The sequence below is a fragment of the Thalassophryne amazonica genome, chromosome 21 (assembly GCF_902500255.1).
Source record: "Thalassophryne amazonica chromosome 21, fThaAma1.1, whole genome shotgun sequence".
In the NCBI taxonomy this organism is placed as follows: Eukaryota; Metazoa; Chordata; class Actinopteri; order Batrachoidiformes; family Batrachoididae; genus Thalassophryne; species Thalassophryne amazonica.
Window position 1 is genome coordinate 12574711 of NC_047123.1, and position 19674 is coordinate 12594384.

General features: G+C 42.6%; 1 protein-coding gene across 1 annotated transcript; it reads left to right on the plus strand.

Moving 5' to 3' along the window:
- Positions 1–342: 342 nt before the first annotated feature.
- gpr176 (G protein-coupled receptor 176) lies at positions 343–17780 on the plus strand. Its single transcript, XM_034162558.1, has 3 exons — positions 343–568; positions 10607–10859; positions 16142–17780. Exons 1-3 carry the CDS (start codon positions 397–399, stop codon positions 17367–17369), a joined length of 1653 nt encoding a protein of 550 aa, XP_034018449.1. The 5' UTR covers positions 343–396; the 3' UTR covers positions 17370–17780.
- The last annotated feature ends 1894 nt before the right edge of the window (positions 17781–19674 follow it).

The following is a 19674-nucleotide window of genomic DNA, read 5'->3' on the forward strand; positions in this document are numbered from 1 at the left end:
TGAATCGTGTCATCCGGGATGCTGAGTGTTTGTCTCCGATCCCACCAATGAACGTCCTCTGTGCCACGGAACATTTCGTGCGTGGAGGGCTCGGTGGTTCCCCTCACTCCCCCCACTCGCTGTTTGGATCTCACATGTTCACTGCGCACGGATTTCACGCGCGCTCCTGTCCACCAGCCGCAGTGGAAACTCGCCACAGCAGCTCCGATTCCACGTGATTAGACGCATTATAACGGGTTTTTTCTTTCGTAATGTGATAAATCGATATTTTTCTTTTTCTTTCACGCAGCATTTTTTAATTATTATTATTTGATTTGCAGATAAGCAGCAGAGCACATTTATTCCGACATGCTTTTTACCAGCTGTGCGCTCACACGCTCATCTTAAGGATCCAACATGGAGAGCGCGATCACAGCTGCACACCTCTGGATGGAGCTGCTGAACGCTTCCAGCAGCCCCACGGCCGTCCACGGCAGGCCGCAGCACCAGCAGCGCCTCCTCCAGGAACAAGCCTACCGACACTTCACCACCTCCATCCAAGTTCTTGTGCTCGTCGCGTCGCTGTTCGGTGAGTCGGCTCACGTTCAGGGCCACGAGCGCGCTCCCCGTTAACGTGAGGGAGCACGTGATGCTGTTCATTAATATGACTCATTGATATTTAAAGTGCACATGTTCAATCAATACGAATTGAGCCGTTTCTGCGCTTCAGAAAAACAAGGCACGTGCTTTCAAAATGCAGATTTGGGCTCTTACAATCAGGACACATAACTGGATTTCAAAGATAAAGTTTGGTTTAAGCTGGAAATGACCAACAAAGATTAGTTTGGATCACTACTACAGGTCTATCAGCAGCAGTGGTCTTTGGTTTGATATCCCCATTTATTTAACAGCAGACGTCTAATTATACCAGTTTTTACCAAAATATCTGTTATTTCCATGATGTTTAACTTATGTTGGGCTGTCAGAAGTATTATTTATTTAGTAGGTAACCACTAAATGGACTAATCTCCCAATCAAAGCCTACTGAATAACAATCTAACCCCCCCCAATCATTGCCTATAGAAACAACTTGAAACAGGCATTTAAAAATAAAATGTCTGTCAAAACTGTCGTCTCTGGAAACAGAGTGCATTTCAAACCATCAGTGTTATGTGAATAATAATGTTTTGTTTGAAAGATGTCATCACTATCTGTGAGGCCACAAAAGGACGTGGACCTAATTCAGTCAAATGTCTTTAATATTGGGGTGTAACTCTGTCTGTCAAAAACTGTCCTCTCCAGAAATGCATCTGAAAAACTGTCCTCTCCAGAAATGCATATAGTCCATCACTATGTGAGAATTCAGAAACACAATAGTAGTTGTCAACTGAGTACATACAGTACTTACCATCGGCTGTTTTTAGTACATAGTATGTGTGGGTATTGCAGTAATCTTAGTCTGTATAATTAATACACAGCAATTATCTTCATCAAAAAAGTTCTTTCCGGAAAGGCTATAGGCTACTTGTTGTTTCTAATCTTGAAATATATATGCAACCATCTGACAGGTCTGGAACTTTGGGAATTTAAGAATCCAGTCAGCAGTTAGATATGGATGAATAACTTGACCAACATAACTTCGTTGATTTTTTTTTGGTGCCAGTGACACATAGTTGTGTGAAACAGCCCATTTGATAAATAGTTTCAGTGCATCCCATTCAGTTTTTCTTTAAATAACTCAAAAATAACTGCTTTTATGTTGTAACTCACCACATTAAGAGGGCACATGAGAACAAACCCTTTAACATCTGGAGAACTTTGAAGAAGCATCTTTGTTTTACATTCCCCCTTTCTGTTGGAAATGGGTGAATTATGGGGGACCTATTGCCCCAAGTGGAGGAATTCAAGGTCTTGTTCATGAGTAGGGGTAAGATGGTCGACAGACGGATTAGGGCTACATGTGAGATCTTGCCAACACTGTACCGGATCATCACAGTGAAAAAAGAGCTGAGCCAGAAGGTGAGACTCTTGAGTTACCAATCAGTTTTTGCACCTATCCTCACCTATGGTCCTGAGCTTTGGGTAATGACCAAAAGAACAAGGTCAGTTCCTCTGATGGGTATCTGGTTATAGTCTTCTGTGGATGTATTTGGAAAAAACTGGCCATTAGGCAACTTCTGTCTGCTGCATCACAGCCTCATGGTGCAGAGGATTTATTTCAAAATAATTCAAGACATTTCAACTAGATTTTCCCAGAATGCACATGGGAGAGTTCAAACTTGGATTTGATCAGTTTTCTTGTGTTCAAATCCATCCTTGAAAACTGTTTGTGCATGTAATTTATTGTAAATTCTTCACAGCTCCTATAACAGTGTCTCATCTATTACGAGGTCTATTAGAAAAGTATCCGACCTTATTATTTTTTTCAAAAACCAAATGGATTTGAATCACGTGTGATTCCGTCAGACAAGCTTGAACCGTCGTGCGCATGCGTGAGTTTTTTCACGCCTGTCGGTTGCGTCATTCGCCTGTGAGCAGGCTTTGAGTGAGGAGTGGTCCACCCCCTCGGCGGATTTTCATTGTCAGGAAATGGTGGAATGATTTGGGCTTTTTTTCCATCAGAATTTTTTCAGAAACTGTTAGAGACTGGCAGCTGGAAACCATTTGAAAAATTTATCTGGCTTTCGGTGAAAATTTTACGGGCTTCACAGAGAATAAGGACTGTTACTACAGCTTTAAGGACGCTCGGCGCGCCGCGCTCCGTGCCGCCATCGAGAGCCACAAACCACCGGATCATTTCTAAACGGATGGCTCTGTGGAGCTGGACCATCGTGTGCACTTTCTCTGGTTATCACAAGAGCTGGACATCAGCCATTTTCCGGCAGATTTCACTTTTAACAAGAGATTTTGTCATGGAAAGCCGAGCGGAGGCATTGCGCATCACTACTGATTTGCTGATGGAGCGAGACAAAGGAACACCTCCATTTTGGTCTCACAGGACGGCTTTGAGATGGCGTTCAGACAGCTGTCGGTGGTTTTTCCATCGAGTGATTATCCGAGAAATTGTGGATGTGCCTGGACATGCCAGAACATGTCCCGTGAGGCTTCATCATGGCGTTGCTGTGCACCATGCGGCATGCGGTCGGATACTTTTCTAATAGACCTCGTATTTCATTACTATGAAAAAGCATTTTGGTTTGTTGTTTCATTCATTCATTCAACATATTTTTTAAATTCTGTACATCAGATGTGAGGCTGCCAATATTCCTGACAAGAAACATATATCTTTATTTGTGTTTCTATTAGAATATAAACAACATAAAAATGTTTTCTTAAAAATGTGGTAAAGATAAAAAAAGTTAATTTATTGTACAGACGAGGTTCATGCAACTGTTTGATCTCAAATCATTTGTAACAGCTTTAGAAGATTAGATGCCAAGGGTTGGATTTGTCCAAAGTTCAAGCAGTTATGGAACATGTGACAAGAAAAGACCAAGCAACAAGTCTGCATATTGATCTAAAGGTATGTTGGTAATTTAAATTTTCTTTAATGTGCATATTACTTGTTTAAAACAAAAGTTCATGTCAAAATATAATATGGATCTAACTGTCATTAAATTTTTAACAGTGCGTCAGGTCCGAGAGCATGTGCTGGTCCTGCAGATTGTTGCATCAAGTACACAATGGAACTGCCTAAGTTCCCTGGGTGGCAACCACCCAGATAGTCAACTGGTCCATCCCCACCTCTCAAAAGTATCTATCTGTCCAAGACCGTCTTTGGTCTTATCATTGGTATGCCCAACCAAGGGCACCTCCTAGTGGTGACTGGTGGTGTATGGCAATCATGTTTAAATTACTGCCCCCCCCCCCCCCCCCCCCCCCCCCCCCCAACTCAACTGAAATGATTAATATTTAAAACTGAGTATTCAGTATCATGTTTGTTTTTGTAACTGCAACAGAAAGTTATCATTTTTACATTTATAATTATTTTATTGTCTGCAGTACAGTACCGTTGCAGAAATAGTTTTACGTACACCTTAAAAACTTCTAAACTCAAATTTCTGAAACTGCATATATTAAAAAAAAAAAAAAAGTAAATTTAGTCAGTTTGTCATGGTTCATTCTGATCATCCCTGTAGTATTTTCGGTGTTGTTTCTCCTGGTTGATTAATGATGCTTTTATTCTGAAGCCTCTGCTCGTTTTGCTTTACTTCCTGTTTATGGGCACACAGGCTTCTGGTTGATGTGTGCGTCCATTTCCAGGTTTACTGAGTCACACACAGTTTAGTTGTACACAGCTCCTCGTTCCAGTGGCAGAACGTCCAGCTCCTGTGCTTGTCTTCTCACATTGTACCTCTGTGACGGACTTCCTGCTGTTGACCATCGTGCCCTTGTGTTTACTGAGTTTAGTTGGCCGTCTTTGGACACTGTCACCTTTTATGTTGGCAGCGCCTTGAGGCAACTTTGGCGCTATAAATGAAAATAAATTGAAACTGAAATGTTGATTAACTGTGTCTTTACTCTGCTTCCATCACCGGATTCCCCCTTTGCTCATTCCGACATGGGTACTTTAGCTTTGCGCTCTGTCTTCACTGTGTTTTAATACATCCTGACTGTTTATCAGGTTTATTCATCTGTCCACTCCCTGCAGTGTACTGTGCTGTGTTGCTGCTGTGCTCTTATCTTCACTTGTGAAGCGTCTGTTAATAAAGTTTGTTACTTGTACCTACTGGTGTTATTCTCTGCTTTGGGGTCACCACTCATGTAAAAACCATCAGAGTACATTCCAGCCTGACTTGACGGAGAACGACCCAGTGCTGTTTCGCAGATGTGAATCTCGCGGTCCGGTCTCAACCCTCCCAAGTTGAGAGGGTTGAGATAACCCTCTCAACTTGGGAGAACGTGTCATCATCATGATCGCCCGTGAACTCACTGGATCAGTGGCATCCACATCCTTGATAGCCATTGTTTGTACACTCAACAAAAATATAAATGCAACACTTTTGGTTTTGCTCCCATTTTGTATGAGATGAACTCAAAGATCTAAAACTTTTTCCACATACACAATATCACCATTTCCCTCAAATATTGTTCACAAACCAGTCTAAATCTGTGATAGTGAGCACTTCTCCTTTGCTGAGATAATCCATCCCACCTCACAGGTGTGCCATACCAAGATGCTGATTAGACACCATGATTAGTGCACAGGTGTGCCTTAGACTGCCCACAATAAAAGGCCACTCTGAAAGGTGCAGTTTTATCACACAGCACAATGCCACAGATGTCACAAGATTTGAGGGAGCGTGCAATTGGCATGCTGACAGCAGGAATGTCAACCAGAGCTGTTGCTCGTGTATTGAATGTTCATGTCTCTACCATAAGCCGTCTCCAAAGTCGTTTCAGAGAATTTGGCAGTACATCCAACCAGCCTCACAACCGCAGACCACGTGTAACCACACCAGCCCAGGACCTCCACATCCAGCATGTTCACCTCCAAGATCGTCTGAGACCAGCCACTCGGACAGCTGCTGGAACAATCGGTTTGCATAACCAAAGAATTTCTGCACAAACTGTCAGAAACCGTCTCAGGGAAGCTCATCTGCATGCTCGTCATCCTCATCGGGGTCTCGACCTGACTCCAGTTCATCGTCGTGACCGACTTGAGTGGGCAAATGCTCACATTCGCTGGTGTTTGGCACGTTGGAGAGGTGTTCTCTTCTCGGATGATGCGAAGGAGATGTGTTGCACTGCATGAGGCAAATGGTGGTCCCACCAGATACTGACTGGTACCCCCCCAGTAAAACAAAACTGCACCTTTCAGAGTGGCCTTTTATTGTGGACAGTCTAAGGCACACCTGTGCACTAATCATGGTGTCTAATCAGCATCTTGATATGGCACACCTGTGAGGTGGGATGGATTATCACAGCAAAGGAGAAGTGCTCACTATCACAGATTTAGACTGGTTTGTGAACAATATTTGAGGGAAATGGTGATATTGTGTATGTGGAAAAAGTTTTAGATCTTTGAGTTCATCTCATACAAAATGGGAGCAAAACCAAAAGTGTTGCGTTTATATTTTTGTTGAGTATATGTGCTGTGAGATGCCGGAACTCTGCTGGTGCTGCAGTGCATTCTGGGAAGCGCAGGGGGCCACCGGTTGGATTATGGGAAATGTTAAAGTACTGAATGCAGATCGGGCGATCTCATATCTTTCGCAAGGAGCAGAAACGCCGTGGAAATGAAGGACAAGCCACTCTGGACATGCATCGATTATAGGGATTTGAATGATATTACAGTTAAGAACAGATACCCTCTTCCTCTCATATCCTCAGCCTTTCAACACGATGGACGTCACCATTTTCACCAGTCTAGACTTAAGGAACAATTATTTAGTGAGGAAAAGGGAGGAAGAAGAGGGAAAATGGCATTTATCGCTCCATGGAATGGCGTTTGGACTTCCAATGCCCGAGCAGTCTTTGAATACATTGTTTACGATCGTCTAGGCAATTTGCTTGATGTTTTTATCTTTGCATACCCTTGCTGACATTTTGTTCTTCTCCACAAACAAGGAAGAACATGTGGGCCATGTTGAGAATTGTAAACTGCGTCAGAGCTTCCTAGAGTTTGCCCATATATCACTTGCTGCCCTTTCGCCAATTGCTTCGTCACCTGATTCTTGTTGTTGTTAATATGGTCGAAGACGTTGGTCATCCCTCTGAGTCTTGTCTGCCAAAGGTTTCTTCCTCAAAAATGTCAGAAGGAGGTTTTCCTTGTCACTGTTCCCTATGTGCTTGCTTAAGGGGGTTGGTAAGGTTAGACCTTACTCATGTGAAGTGACTTGGGGTAACTTATGTTGTGATTTGGTGCAATAAATATATAATGAATTGAATTGAATTCTGCTCATTCCAAGTTCCAGTGTTCGGAGGGAGCAGAAGTAGGGATGGGTATTGATAAGATTTTATCGTTATCGATAGAATTATCAATTCTGCTCATCGATCTGATTCCTTATCGATACCTCTTGTGAATTTTCTGTGTACTAAAAGTAGGCTTTACAGGTTTTCTGTGTCAACAATATTTTATTTAGTCTTAAAGTAAATAAATATGAAATTGGTCACTGAATCCTTGATCTCTGGACATAAATAAAACAAACAAAATCTGTAGTTTTGTCAAAAGCATTCCTTTCAGACATTTTTGGCATGAATGTGTTTCCATACATCTGAGCTGAGCTCTTGCAGCTGGCTGTGCTGCACGTCAGGATGTAATTCATAAAGAATGCAGGACGTCTCATTTTGGGAGGAAAAAAACGTTTTAGTCGATTGTAGTTTATTGTCCGTATTACAGCGTTTGGAAAGAGGTGTCATTTTATTTAAAGCGGCAGTTCATTTTGAAGTTATTAATTCCGACTGGACTCTGTCTCAGCAGAGAGCGGCGCAGCGTTTGGAGCTGTGCCAACTGAACGGAGGACGATTCTCGTTTCTTGACTGCAACAAGACAAGAGTCCCAGTTAGTGACTTAATCCACACAAAAGTGACTCACGATTGACACATTTAATGGCTTTGATAGGGGTTAAAAAGCAGACTTGCTGCTTCTGAAGTGCAGCGAATCAAAGAACCAATGAGCCAGCGGATTGAAGCATTGGTTCATGCTTCAAAGTGGAGTCGCGCTGCAGAAATGTTTGATTACAGAGCCGCTGCAAGGTCTTCATTTCAAGTCAGTTTGGTGTATACATCTCATCATTCCAGGCAATGAGAGCTGTTAGCTGGCCGTTAGAAGCAAATTAAGAGACAATAAAAAAACAGCGAATTTCAATAGAACAGCAAATGGACCGATCGTGTTTTCACCGAGTGGCCAATCACAGAAGCATGAATTCTCGCCTTTTGATGTAGCGCCGATCTCGAGCATAATTGTTAATAATCACATTATTCCCTTTGATCGGCTTGGGTGTAGAGAGTCAGACTCAGAGAGTCAGTCTCGGATGTGCTGGTGTCGCGTTCTGATCGGTCCCCCGCCTTTTATTATAGTCAATCAATTTATATAGCGCCAAATCGCAACAAACAGTTGCCCCAAGGCGCTTTATATTGTAAGGCAAGGCCATACAATAATTACGTAAAAACCCCAACGGTCAAAACGACCCCCTGTGAGCAAGCACTTGGCGACAGTGGGAAGGAAAAAACTCCCTTTTAACAGGAAGAAACCTCCAGCAGAACCAGGCTCAGCGAGGGGCAGTCTTCTGCTGGGACTGGTTATTATGAAACAACGCTGAATTTATGTGGAAATGATTGTTATACAAAAGCTTCAGATATGTGTCGCTGAGATGGATGATGACTGGTGTGCAGTTTTAAGCAGAAACAAGGTGATAATCAGTGAATCGCTGCTGACGCTCTGAAATGATGCATGCGCCCCGATCAGTAGGGGGGACTGTTCAGTCTGCAACACCGGCCTTTTCTAGCTACTAGTCGGACTTCTTGTTGCCAACCACTTCCTCTATCTGTCAATGGTACATCCCATGGATGGACTTGGTCTTCCATGATATCGCCTCCTTAACAGCTGGATAGTGTAATGGCTGAATTATGGTCTTTGAAACAACAGATTGTGGGTTCAAACCTCAGTCAGAACATGCAGTCCAGTAGTGGTCCTCAGGCTAGAACCCCCCCCCCCCCCCCTCCAATCTGCTTACCTCAGAACATTAGCAAAAGACATACAAATAACACCATGCCTCTCAGGTGTGGTGTTATTTGAACAGCGACACCACATCGAAGCCTTTTCTTCCATGACATGACATGAACCGTGACATGAACCTTGTAACAAGGTCTTCGGCAGTTGTAGAGAAACCAGGATACACTGACTGGAATTGAATGAAGCTCTTTAATCCATACATTTTTGCCTCTTGATATGATTTATTGTCCTTCGAAGCGTGCACTGTCCACCTGAGCATTCCATCACAATGGACGTCAACAGAGTTATTTGGTCAAACCTTTCCATTGTTGTGAGATTGAACAAAGTTACTGTTTAGCCAATTGAGTTCACGTGCAGTCTTTCTGCACATATGGAATTTAGAACAGTAATATTTTACATTACTGTGTTACAGTCTTTGTAATACTTTACAACCAATAGCCTAAAGAACTCTGGCTAAATATCTTTAACCCTCAAGCGATTGAGTGGGGTCATTCATTTATGACATATATCGGGTGTCCCAAAAAATATGCACCATTTTATCAGCAAAGAAAATGGTCAAAGCATAAGTCTAGGAAATAAATTTATGGCTGGATAGAAAGCTGAAAGGTTAAAGTTTTTCATACCAATGTCAATATTGGCCCTGCATTTTGTCAGTCTAGCATAAAGTCGCTGCACCTGTTTGACACTCTAGTCTGGTGCCAAAACTCATTAATTTTTGTTTGCTGTAGTTTGGTTAATCTTGGCATTTTCCTGAGTCTTGCTTGGCATCAACATAAACTTCAGGGTCTCTGCAAGTAAAAAAGAAACATAAGTGATTAAGTTTGTAGCATTTAAGGGTCAAACCGAGTGTTTTAAATGTATATTTTTTTGGGACACCCTATATTTTTGTGCACCATATTTCTAATTTTAATCGAAAAAAGTTTCCTGTATTTGTCCTGCATTTGGTCATAGAATTTTGCAAGGATCAGCTGATCCGTGTGGCAAGCATAATCCAAACTTGTGCGGTGTCTGAGATTTTCGGATGGTATTATAAATTGCCAACTCTAATCATTATATTTTACTGTTTTGCAGGGAAGCCTGGCCAACAGACCTAGAATAGCAAGATGTACAATTGCACAAACATTGAGGAGGTGATGGTCTAGTGGTTAAGCGTTGGACTTGAGACCAGAAGATCCTTGGTTCAAATCCCAGCCTGACTGGAAAATCACTAAGGGCCCTTGGGCAAGGTCCTTAATCCCTTAGTTGCTCCTGGTGTGTAGTGAGTGCCTTGTATGGCAGCATCCTGACATCGGGTGAATGTGAGGCATTATTGTAAATCGCTTTGAGCGTTTGATGCAAATGGAAAAGTGCTATATAAATGCAGTCCATTTACTATTGAGACTGATTCTTAATGCCCAGAGTGAGGATGAAAATAGCTCATGATTATTACAGAGGATGACTGATCGGTTCATTGAGATTTGTGTTAATTGGCACATTTGCCAGTACTTCTATATTTGATGCTATAATTATCCTACCATATCAGTCGCTAGAATAGCTTGGTCGATTGAGGGTTAAAGTTGTGTTTCCATTGTCCTGAAAATGTACGAACTATGATTTTTGTATACTGTTACATCCATATTGTTGGACAAATAAGTTACAGGATCTCCCAAACAAGTACATGTTTTGTTCTTTCACTGTAGCAAGAAACCTGAGTGGAAAGTCCAGTGAGTTGATTTGTATTGTTATCTTGAAACCGTGATTCGTACCGCACAGTGAGGGAGGTGTATCACTGAGGTTGCCAGTACAAGTTCACAAATGAATATTGGCATTATAACTATGGCGCAAAACCGAAACAAGAAATCAAACACAAAAAAACAACAAATCACATTTTCCTGTTAAGTTTTGAAATAGAACACATGTTGTGTGTTTAATTTCACCCTGATGCGTGTCACCTCTTTCTCTCCCATGCAGGAAATGCCATGGTTTTATGGTGCACCTGCTGCACGAATGTCTTCAAATCTGTGACTAACCGCTTCATCAAGAACCTGGCGTGCTCTGGGATCTGTGCCAGCCTGGTGTGTATTCCCTTCGACGCCGTCCTTGGTGCCAATACTCGCTGCTGTTGGTGGCTTCATACATTGGTTCTCTGCAAGTTCATGAAGTTCCTCCACAAGCTCTTCTGCTCCGTCACTCTCCTGACTTTCACTGCCATCGCACTCGACAGGTCAGTTCAAAAAATGAAGAGTATGACTGCAGAATGCTAATATATCAACTGTTGTTATGGAGAAGTCCACTTGTTTTCTCCTTTAACCTTTAATGAAAAATAACCATAAAGGAAAGAGTTTTTTTTCTGTAATAACCACATTAATAATAATATTTTACTGTTAATTATTGTTATTCATTGTCAGTGGTGGGCAGTTCCGCTAATCCGCTAACCGCTATTTATCAAAGCTAATGTTTTCATTAGCAGATTAGCTTTCCAGATAACTTTGAAAGCCATCAGCAGACCAATTAGCTTTTGATGAATTTAGTTCCGATAACATTTAGACCGGTAACATTTTTTCAGGCATAGTGAATAAAGTTAACAGTAAAAACATTTGTAAAGTCTGAAATCAAGGATTTTAGTGCCTACCTGTTACATGTTTTGTATCAGACAGACAGACAGACAATGTTCCCATAATGCATTGCGGCATGTGTGCTAAAACGCTAAAACCTTCAAAATTAGTGCATTACATAATAATAATAATAATAATACATTTTATTTATATTGCACTTTACATTTGTAAACAAATCTCAAAGTGCCATTAAAACTAAAACATATAGCTGATATTTTCACTCTCTAAAATGACAGCTGTGACATTCCTTGACCAAGGACGTGGGGGTGACTGAACAGGCCCAGTCTTGACTCACACTGTTTCTGATAGACGTTGCACGTGTTTGCTGTAAAGAGCTTCTGTTCTCTCTCCATCCTCTTTCTCCTCTTCTCCTCTGGTGAATCGTTTGTAGCGATAAAGAGTTCCCACTGATTTACTAAATATATCAAAAATGCAGAATCACTAAAAAGAGATGGGGTTAGACACCAGTTTCTAGATAAAAGGTCATAATAAGGTGTCATGGGTTCTGTAGATGCTGATGAATGATCTGACAGAACACAGGTGTTGTTGGAACAGTTTCCAGCCCTGTCGAGGGCTGAGCTGGAAACAAAAACATAATCAAGTCAAGAAAGTGAGTGGTGTGGATGTGAGAAAAATATAAAATCTTTCCCTCTGGGATTAGTGACTCTCCAGATGTCAAATAGGCCAAGGTCTGGGCAAAGGTCCACCATCGCTTTTGCAATTTTTGAGGGATTTTGGGCTGTAGGTGGACTGTAATCTATTTCTGGAGCCAGATCACAGTTAAAATACCCTCACAGTTAAAATACTACATCAGATGGGCAGACTGAGGAAACATTAGCCAGTAATTTAGGGTAAAATGTACTATCAAAAGTCTTAGGCGCATAGACACTTCCTATAATTACTATCTCTCCAAATAAGAACTCGGTAATTATAATAAATCTTCCGTCTGTATCTCGAATGACTTTGGTAAGTGTGAAGGATATATATTTGTGGGTAAGTATTGCTATCCGTCTACTTTTTGAGTTGAAAGAATAATTATAAATTTGGCCAACCCAATCATGCTTTAATTTTAAATGTTCAGAGTCCATAATAGTCCCTTCACACATAATGTGAAGTTGGGCGAATGAGGCTGAAACCGGCCGAAAAAGGCAGAAAATGCAAAATTGATGAACCTCGAAAAATTCCAGCCGCTGTCAGGAGGGACAGATGGTCGGACAGCCATGTACAGATGCCGTATGATCCACCAGCGACGGTTTCGTGCACGCTTGTGTGCATGCACATAAACACAGTATGACCACATGAGAGGTGTGATACCACATCGTGCTCACACAGTAGCAGAAGCAATTAAATGTTGTACAAATGTACATAAATCAAAGAAAATGTCTAAGGACCAAATAATGAGACAGCACAGAACATTATAAGAACAATGAATGTACTGTTTAAATATAAGACAATCATGTTCCTGGTAATGATGTGTAATTGATGCCTGATGACTTGACAGTCTGTGTTGGAAATGAGGAAACAAATGGATTTTGTTTTGTCTGTTAAAATATTTTATTCCTGTTATAAGGAACAAAATAGAAATTATCATCCTTCTGTTCCTCTGTGTTCATGAACCACGGTCATGGATGTAAACAAGGAATTAATGACCTGACATGAATGATGCGCTCATATCATGAACACATCAGCTAGCTCTGCGTGTCCAGTGTGTGGTGCGCTGAAGGACACCACATCATGTGGACTAAACTCATGTGGCAGACGTGACATTTACCTCGCCAGCTGCCTCACATGATCAGACAAATATTTTCACATAGAGCAGCCTGGCTGATGGTGTCTGCAGTGCGCAGAAGGTGATATGTGTTTTTATTTTTTACCATGTCATCAGAGCATGCCGACACGTGCATCGCAGTGGCATGTTGAGAGGTGATGTTCTTCATGGCATGATATGTGTTCTCCAGCTGTGAGTAGTGATGACACAGCGGTCAACTGCGACATGACTGGCTCGCCAATGACATGCCCACCTGCCCGGAGCAGCAAAGCGCTCACAGCTCCAGGATGTGGGGCAAATATGCTGCACACACTGTCAGTCAGGCTGTCACATGATGGACGGACTGTGTGGACATTGTGATCGCGTGTTATGTGAGGCGCAGCGGGCCAGTGAGCTGTTTTTATTTTTTACTATGTCCATGAGAGCCTGCCCACACATGTGCATTGTGGTGGCATGTTGATAGGTGATGTTATCATGGCACGATATGTGTTCTCCAGCTGTGAGTAGCGATGACACAGTGGTTAGCTGCGACATGTTGATTGCCTTGGTGAACGCCCGTGTGATCATCTGATGGCTTTGGTGCACACGCATAAGGTGGCATCATCTGACTGCCTCTGTGGGCACGCCGGGGCCATGATCATCAGCAATCACGTGACACGTGACGTGCCTGTCCAGTCAGATGGTGCGCTGGCACTGTGACATGCAGCTGGAACAGCTGGGTTTTTATTTTTGTTGTTGTGTAGTGGGCTGGTGATTCCACTTCCAGTGGGACATGCTGGATATGCCATGATGGGTGTTCCAAAGTCAGCTGTTCTATCATGAACATGACAGCTGTCCAGATGTGCATGCTGCGCTGGACAGCGATCGCACTCCAGCCACCATTTGAGCCTTCGCCATCTCAGCTGCATGTCAGATCATGGTGCGGGGGGGCACACTCACACCATTCGTTTTGCTGGGGGGCGGACACGACACACTGACCACCTTTTGAGTGTTTGTCACCATGACTGCAGCTTGAAAGTGGTCGCATACACTCTGCTTTCCTGCTGGCTGCGCAAATGGCCCTGCATTTTCTAATTGCCCCATGAGTGGTTTTGGATGTTCGTGGGTGTCACCTGGACTCCGGCCGAGACTGAGTCGAATGTGTACTCGCCCGCCATTCACCTTCATTTGGTCACTGATATGAAGGCTGACTCAATTGCACCATTCGGCCAGGGTTCGATGTGGCTGATAATTACGTGCAGCCCCCCAGCTGTGGCCCGATGTGTTCGACCTGCATTTGACATGCCTTGTGAATGTTGTGAGAACGATCAGAGGGCAGTGTGACCTCATCTTGCCCGTCATACAAATGGGTTTCTGGCACGAGCGACATGCGAATGTAGAGTGCATGTGCTGTGCCAACTGACGATAGTTGTGGTGACTGCTGTACAAGGCGTTCGGGGCGGCTCCGAATTTTCACAAGTGGCATTCGATTCCTCCTTCATATGCAGTTCGGCCTCAGTCGTATTATGTGTGAAGGGGCCATAAGATGAGTTTCAGTACTGCCACTTGTACTTGTACCTTGTCTTTTTTGAGCATGGAGAGTATTTTATGTCTCTTAACAGCACAGGTGATTCCTTTGACATTCAATGTTAACAACTCTTGTGTTACTCATTAAGTGGTTGATTGATCAGATAATTAATAAAAGAATGATCTGGATAAACAGATAAATGACCCATCATAACTAATACAGTGCAGTACCTTATTATTTGCCCTATGAGCAGGTGACCTGTGCTAATGCATTATATCTAAATGAATAGTGCCGCAATCATTCTCATTTTTCTGTTATGGATTTACCGACACCACCGAAATCTGATGGAGGCTCCAATTTTATGCCTGTTTGTCTTCCAGTTATCAATCAGAAACCAAGTGCCAAAAAGCAATGACAAATTGTGCACAGAAGAGATAACCAATGATCTGTGAGCATTATCCAAAAAAGAATTCAGAAACTGAAAAAAACAACAAACAAGCCTGACAACACCACAAAAAAACTAAATACATACTCCTGATATTTGATCACATCTAATTTAGCTTATGAAAAAAACATTTTTTCCAAGGTAAACATTTATGGAATTAGAAACTATTATTGCACAGTATTAACACAGTATTATTAATTTATGGCTCCTGGATGGCAACCATCCAAGCAGACAACTGCTTCTACCCCACCTATTGAAAATAACCATCTGTCTGTTGCAGCCAAGTGAAACATGGGCATCCTGTTCTAGTTGCTGGGATCCACAACATTGAGACTCAAGTGTACTGTCTCATTCCCAGAGAAAAGTGTCACTTGGCCAAAAGGTTATCGCTGATGTTTTCTCACAATGCAAATGGCATTCATCATCTATGTCTCCTTAAGTAGCCATTCATTTGAGACAGTCATTCCAGTGGTATCCAAAGATCCTCCAGAGGGTCCATGTTTCACCTGGCTGTGGCAGATAGATGGGGATGCACTGGTTGTCTTCACAGATGGTTTTCATCCAGAATATCAGGTGGATTCAATTTTCAGTTTATTTTCATGAATATACAGCGCCAAATCACAAAAAAGGTGCCTCGAGGTGCTTCACACAAGTAAGGACTAACCTTACCAAACCCTGGAGCAAGCACACAGATGACAGTGGTAAGAAAAAACTCCCTCTGAGGAAGAAACCTCAAGCAGACCAGACTCAAAGGGGTGACCCTCCGCTTGGGCCATGCTACAGACATAAATTACAGAAACAATTCACAAAACGCACCGGCAGCATTTCATACAGAAGTGTTGGCGGTGCACAGGACAGGAGCGTTTCTGGAGCAGATATCACACCCATCTCTGGATGGTGTGTGATATCTGACCTGGTGTGATCACCTGACCTGGTGCTGCGCATGAAAATGATAACTGTGTTGTCTGGAATTAGCAGTGACACTGTTGCTGTGCACAGCTTTACAATGGCTGGAGGATAAATCTCTCAGATTCATCCCTTCATTTTATTCAGGATACTTTGTCTGGGTGTTTGCAGTATTTCCACCATACTGTGTTTTCATACCACTCATCTGTTGTTTCCTCCTAGTTACACAATATGAAAATGTTTCTGTATATTTATTTGTCCTTAGATACTACTCTGTGCTCTACCCACTGGAGAGGAAGATTTCAGATGCAAGATCCAGAGATTTGGTCATCTATATCTGGGTCCATGCAGCTGTGGTGAGCCTCCCTGTGTTTGCTGTGACCAACGTGACTGACGTATTTGTCACATCCTCCTGCTCGGATGACAACGCACGCTCCCTGGGTCACATGGTGTATGTGCTGATTTATAATGTTACCACTGTGATCCTGCCGCTGGCGCTGGTCTTCATCTTCATGCTGCTGATCCGCAGGGCGCTCAGTGCCAGCCAGAAGAAGAAGGTAATCATTGCTGCTTTGAGGACTCCTCAGAACAGCATCTCCATTCCGTATGTGTCACAACGAGAGGCTGAGCTGCACGCCACACTGCTAGCAGTGGTGACTGCTTTCTTTGCCTGCAGTACTCCTTATGGGGCGCTGGTAGTTTATCGCAGCATTTTAACGAGCACCAAGGAGATCCCAATCTCTTTATATCTCACAGCTCTATGGCTACCCAAGATGTCTCTGCTCACCAACCCACTGTTTTTTCTTCTTGTTAACCGCTCTGCACGCCAGAGTTGGCTGGACCTGCTGGCCAGGGTTCAGAGACGTTACAGCCGTCGTAATGTGGTCAGCATTGTGGGTTTGGCGTCACTGAGGGGAGAGGATGTTGTAGGTGAGCCAGTCGGGCTGGAGACAGCTGGCCGCTCTGGAAGCCAACTTCTAGAGATGTTCAACATTGGCCAGCAACAGATCTTTAGTCCATCTGAGGAAGAAGGGGAAGAGAGAGAGATGGAGAAGAAAATTCATTGTCAAGCTTCAGGGGAAAGTTCCAGGACAAAAGTGGACAGCAAGGGTGGTCCTAGATCTGGAAGCATTGGAGAAGAAGTGGATACTTTGCAGAGTAGTGAGGACAGACTGGTCATCACTAAGGAGGGTACTCCTCCTCCTCTCACAGAGCACAGGGCCTCTCCGGGACACACATGTGCTTATGCTTCTTCCTCACAAGTGGCACCAATTACACCGACAGAAACTGAAGACACCACACAGTTTGGCTTCGGTCCATTTGAGTTGCCGCCTCAGTGGCTACCTGAAACCAGGAACAGTAAGAAGAGGCTGCTGCCTCCATTGGGCAACACACCCGAAGAATTAATCCAGACCAAGTTGCCCAGGCCGCGGCCAGAACGGCGGATCAGCAGAAACAACAAGGTCAGCACCATTCCTAGTGTTGACCCATGACCTCCTGGTTTATGTTGACTGCTGAACACAACAGGCAAGATGAGAGATGCTGATATACCGTGTCAGTGACTTCTTGAGAGCTTTAGTGCAACTTTGAGGGCATTTTGCCCACTTCACTGCACAAAAGCATATATTTTGCTCTTGTTGGACTTTTAAATCAAGCATGAATATAAAATGCACTTTCCAATTTTCCTGAGAATGCACTGGCACTAGAAGAGATTTCTGTAGCAAATAACAAGGATATTATCCTTTAACAAGTACTAAAATGCCAATGATGGAATGAGACACTTTGTGTCTGTTGTGACTGTTTTTGTAATCATGTTGAATTTTGTGAATTATTTGTTCTTTGTTGTACCTTTTTCAGATTCTACTGTTTGAATGTTATAATACATTGTGTTTAGGTTCATTTTCAGGTTTACGTGAATTTGATAAGATTAAACATGCAAATGCCTAGTATGCAACTACATGTAAAGAAAATTGTCAAATAAGCATTTAGTTGTGTTTTATAATTGTCTGTTTATGAAGTTCAAAAATCAAACAAACAAACAAACAAAAAAAACAAGTACATCAATAGTTTAAAAACCTAGCCAGCATAGGAATAGTGCGTGCACCGTAGGTCTGACAAATGTTTGGTTGAGGCCACTGTGCACTTGGCTGCTGAAGAAACTTTCAACTATAAAATATTAAAGAATTTGAACAAACCATTTCCATTTTATTTATGGAAATCTGTGCATTTTCTAATGGCCCACTGTGTGTGTGTGTGTCATTCATATATATATATATATATATATATATATATATATATATATATATATATATATATATATATATATATATATATATATATATATATATATATATATATTATATATATACGAGGGCTGTCAATAAAGTAACGGTCCTTTTTATTTTTTTCAAAAACTATATGGATTTCATTCATATGTTTTTACGTCAGACATGCTTGAACCCTCGTGCGCATGCGTGAGTTTTTCCACGCCTGTCGGTGACGTCATTCGCCTGTGAGCACTCCTTGTGGGAGGAGTCGTCCAGCCCCTCGTCGGAATTCCTTTGTCTGAGAAGTTGCTGAGAGACTGGCGCTTTGTTTGATCAAAATTTTTTAAGCTGGTTTTCAGTGAAAATTTTAACAGCTGATGAGAGATTTTGAGGTGATTCTGTCGCTTTAAGGACTTTTCACGGTGCGAGACGTCGCTCAGCGCTCTCAGGCGGCGTCATCAGCCTGTTCAAGCTGAAAACCTCCACATTTCAGGCTCTATTGATCCAGGACGTCGTGAGAGAACAGAGAAGTTTCAGAAGAAGTCGGTTTCACGATTTTATCCGGATATTCCACTGTTAAAGGAGATTTTTTTAATGAAAGACGTGCGGACGGATCCGCGCGTCGGGACGCAGCCGACGCGGTGCGGCGGCACAGGAAAAACACCTCCGTGTTGATAACCATTTGTAAAATCCAGGCGGCTTTTGATGGCTTTCAGTGGAGTGAGTATATGAGAAATTGTTTAACAGGCAGGACATGTTCCAACTTGTCCTTAAGGCTTTCAACAGAGGTGTTTTTCCTGTGGCGGAGCGTCGCGGCGGCTGCGTCCCGACGCGCGGACCCGTCCGCACGTCTTTCATTAAAAAAATCTCCTTTAACAGTGGAATATCCGGATAAAATGCTGAAACCGACTTCTTCTGAAACTTCTCTGTTCTCTCACGACGTCCTGGATCAATAGAGCCTGAAATGTGGAGGTTTTCAGCTTGAACAGGCTGATGACGCTGCCTGAGAGCGCTGAGCGACGTCTCGCACCGTGGGAAGTCCTTAAAGCGACAGAATCACCTCAAAATCTCTCATCAGCCGTTAAAATTTTCACTGAAAACCAGCTTAATTTTTCGAACCATGTCCACTTCGATGTGTCTCACAGGTTTAGAAAAAATTTTGATCAAACAACGCGCCAGTCTCTCAGCAACTTCTCAGACAAAGGAATTCCGACGAGGGGCTGGACGACTCCTCCCACAAGGAGTGCTCACAGGCGAATGACGTCACCTACAGGCGTGGAAAAACTCACGCATGCGCACGAGGGTTCAAGCATGTCTGACGTAAAAACATATGAATGAAATCCATATAGTTTTTGAAAAAAATAAAAAGGACCGTAACTTTATTGACAGCCCTCGTATATATAATATAATATATATATATGTATATATAATATAATATATGTATATGTATATATAATATAATATATGTATATGTATGTATATATATGTATCGGCCACTATATTAGGTACACCTGTTCAATTACTTGTGGGA

Excerpts from the sequence above, each read along its gene's own strand:
- gpr176 (XM_034162558.1), top strand. The coding sequence starts at position 397 with ATGGAGAGCGCGATCACAGCTGCACACCTCTGGATGGAGCTGCTGAAC. Across the intron at positions 569-10,606 it reads GCTCGTCGCGTCGCTGTTCG|GAAATGCCATGGTTTTATGG; the intron begins GTGAGTCGGCTC and ends TCTCCCATGCAG. Across the intron at positions 10,860-16,141 it reads ACTGCCATCGCACTCGACAG|ATACTACTCTGTGCTCTACC; the intron begins GTCAGTTCAAAA and ends ATTTGTCCTTAG.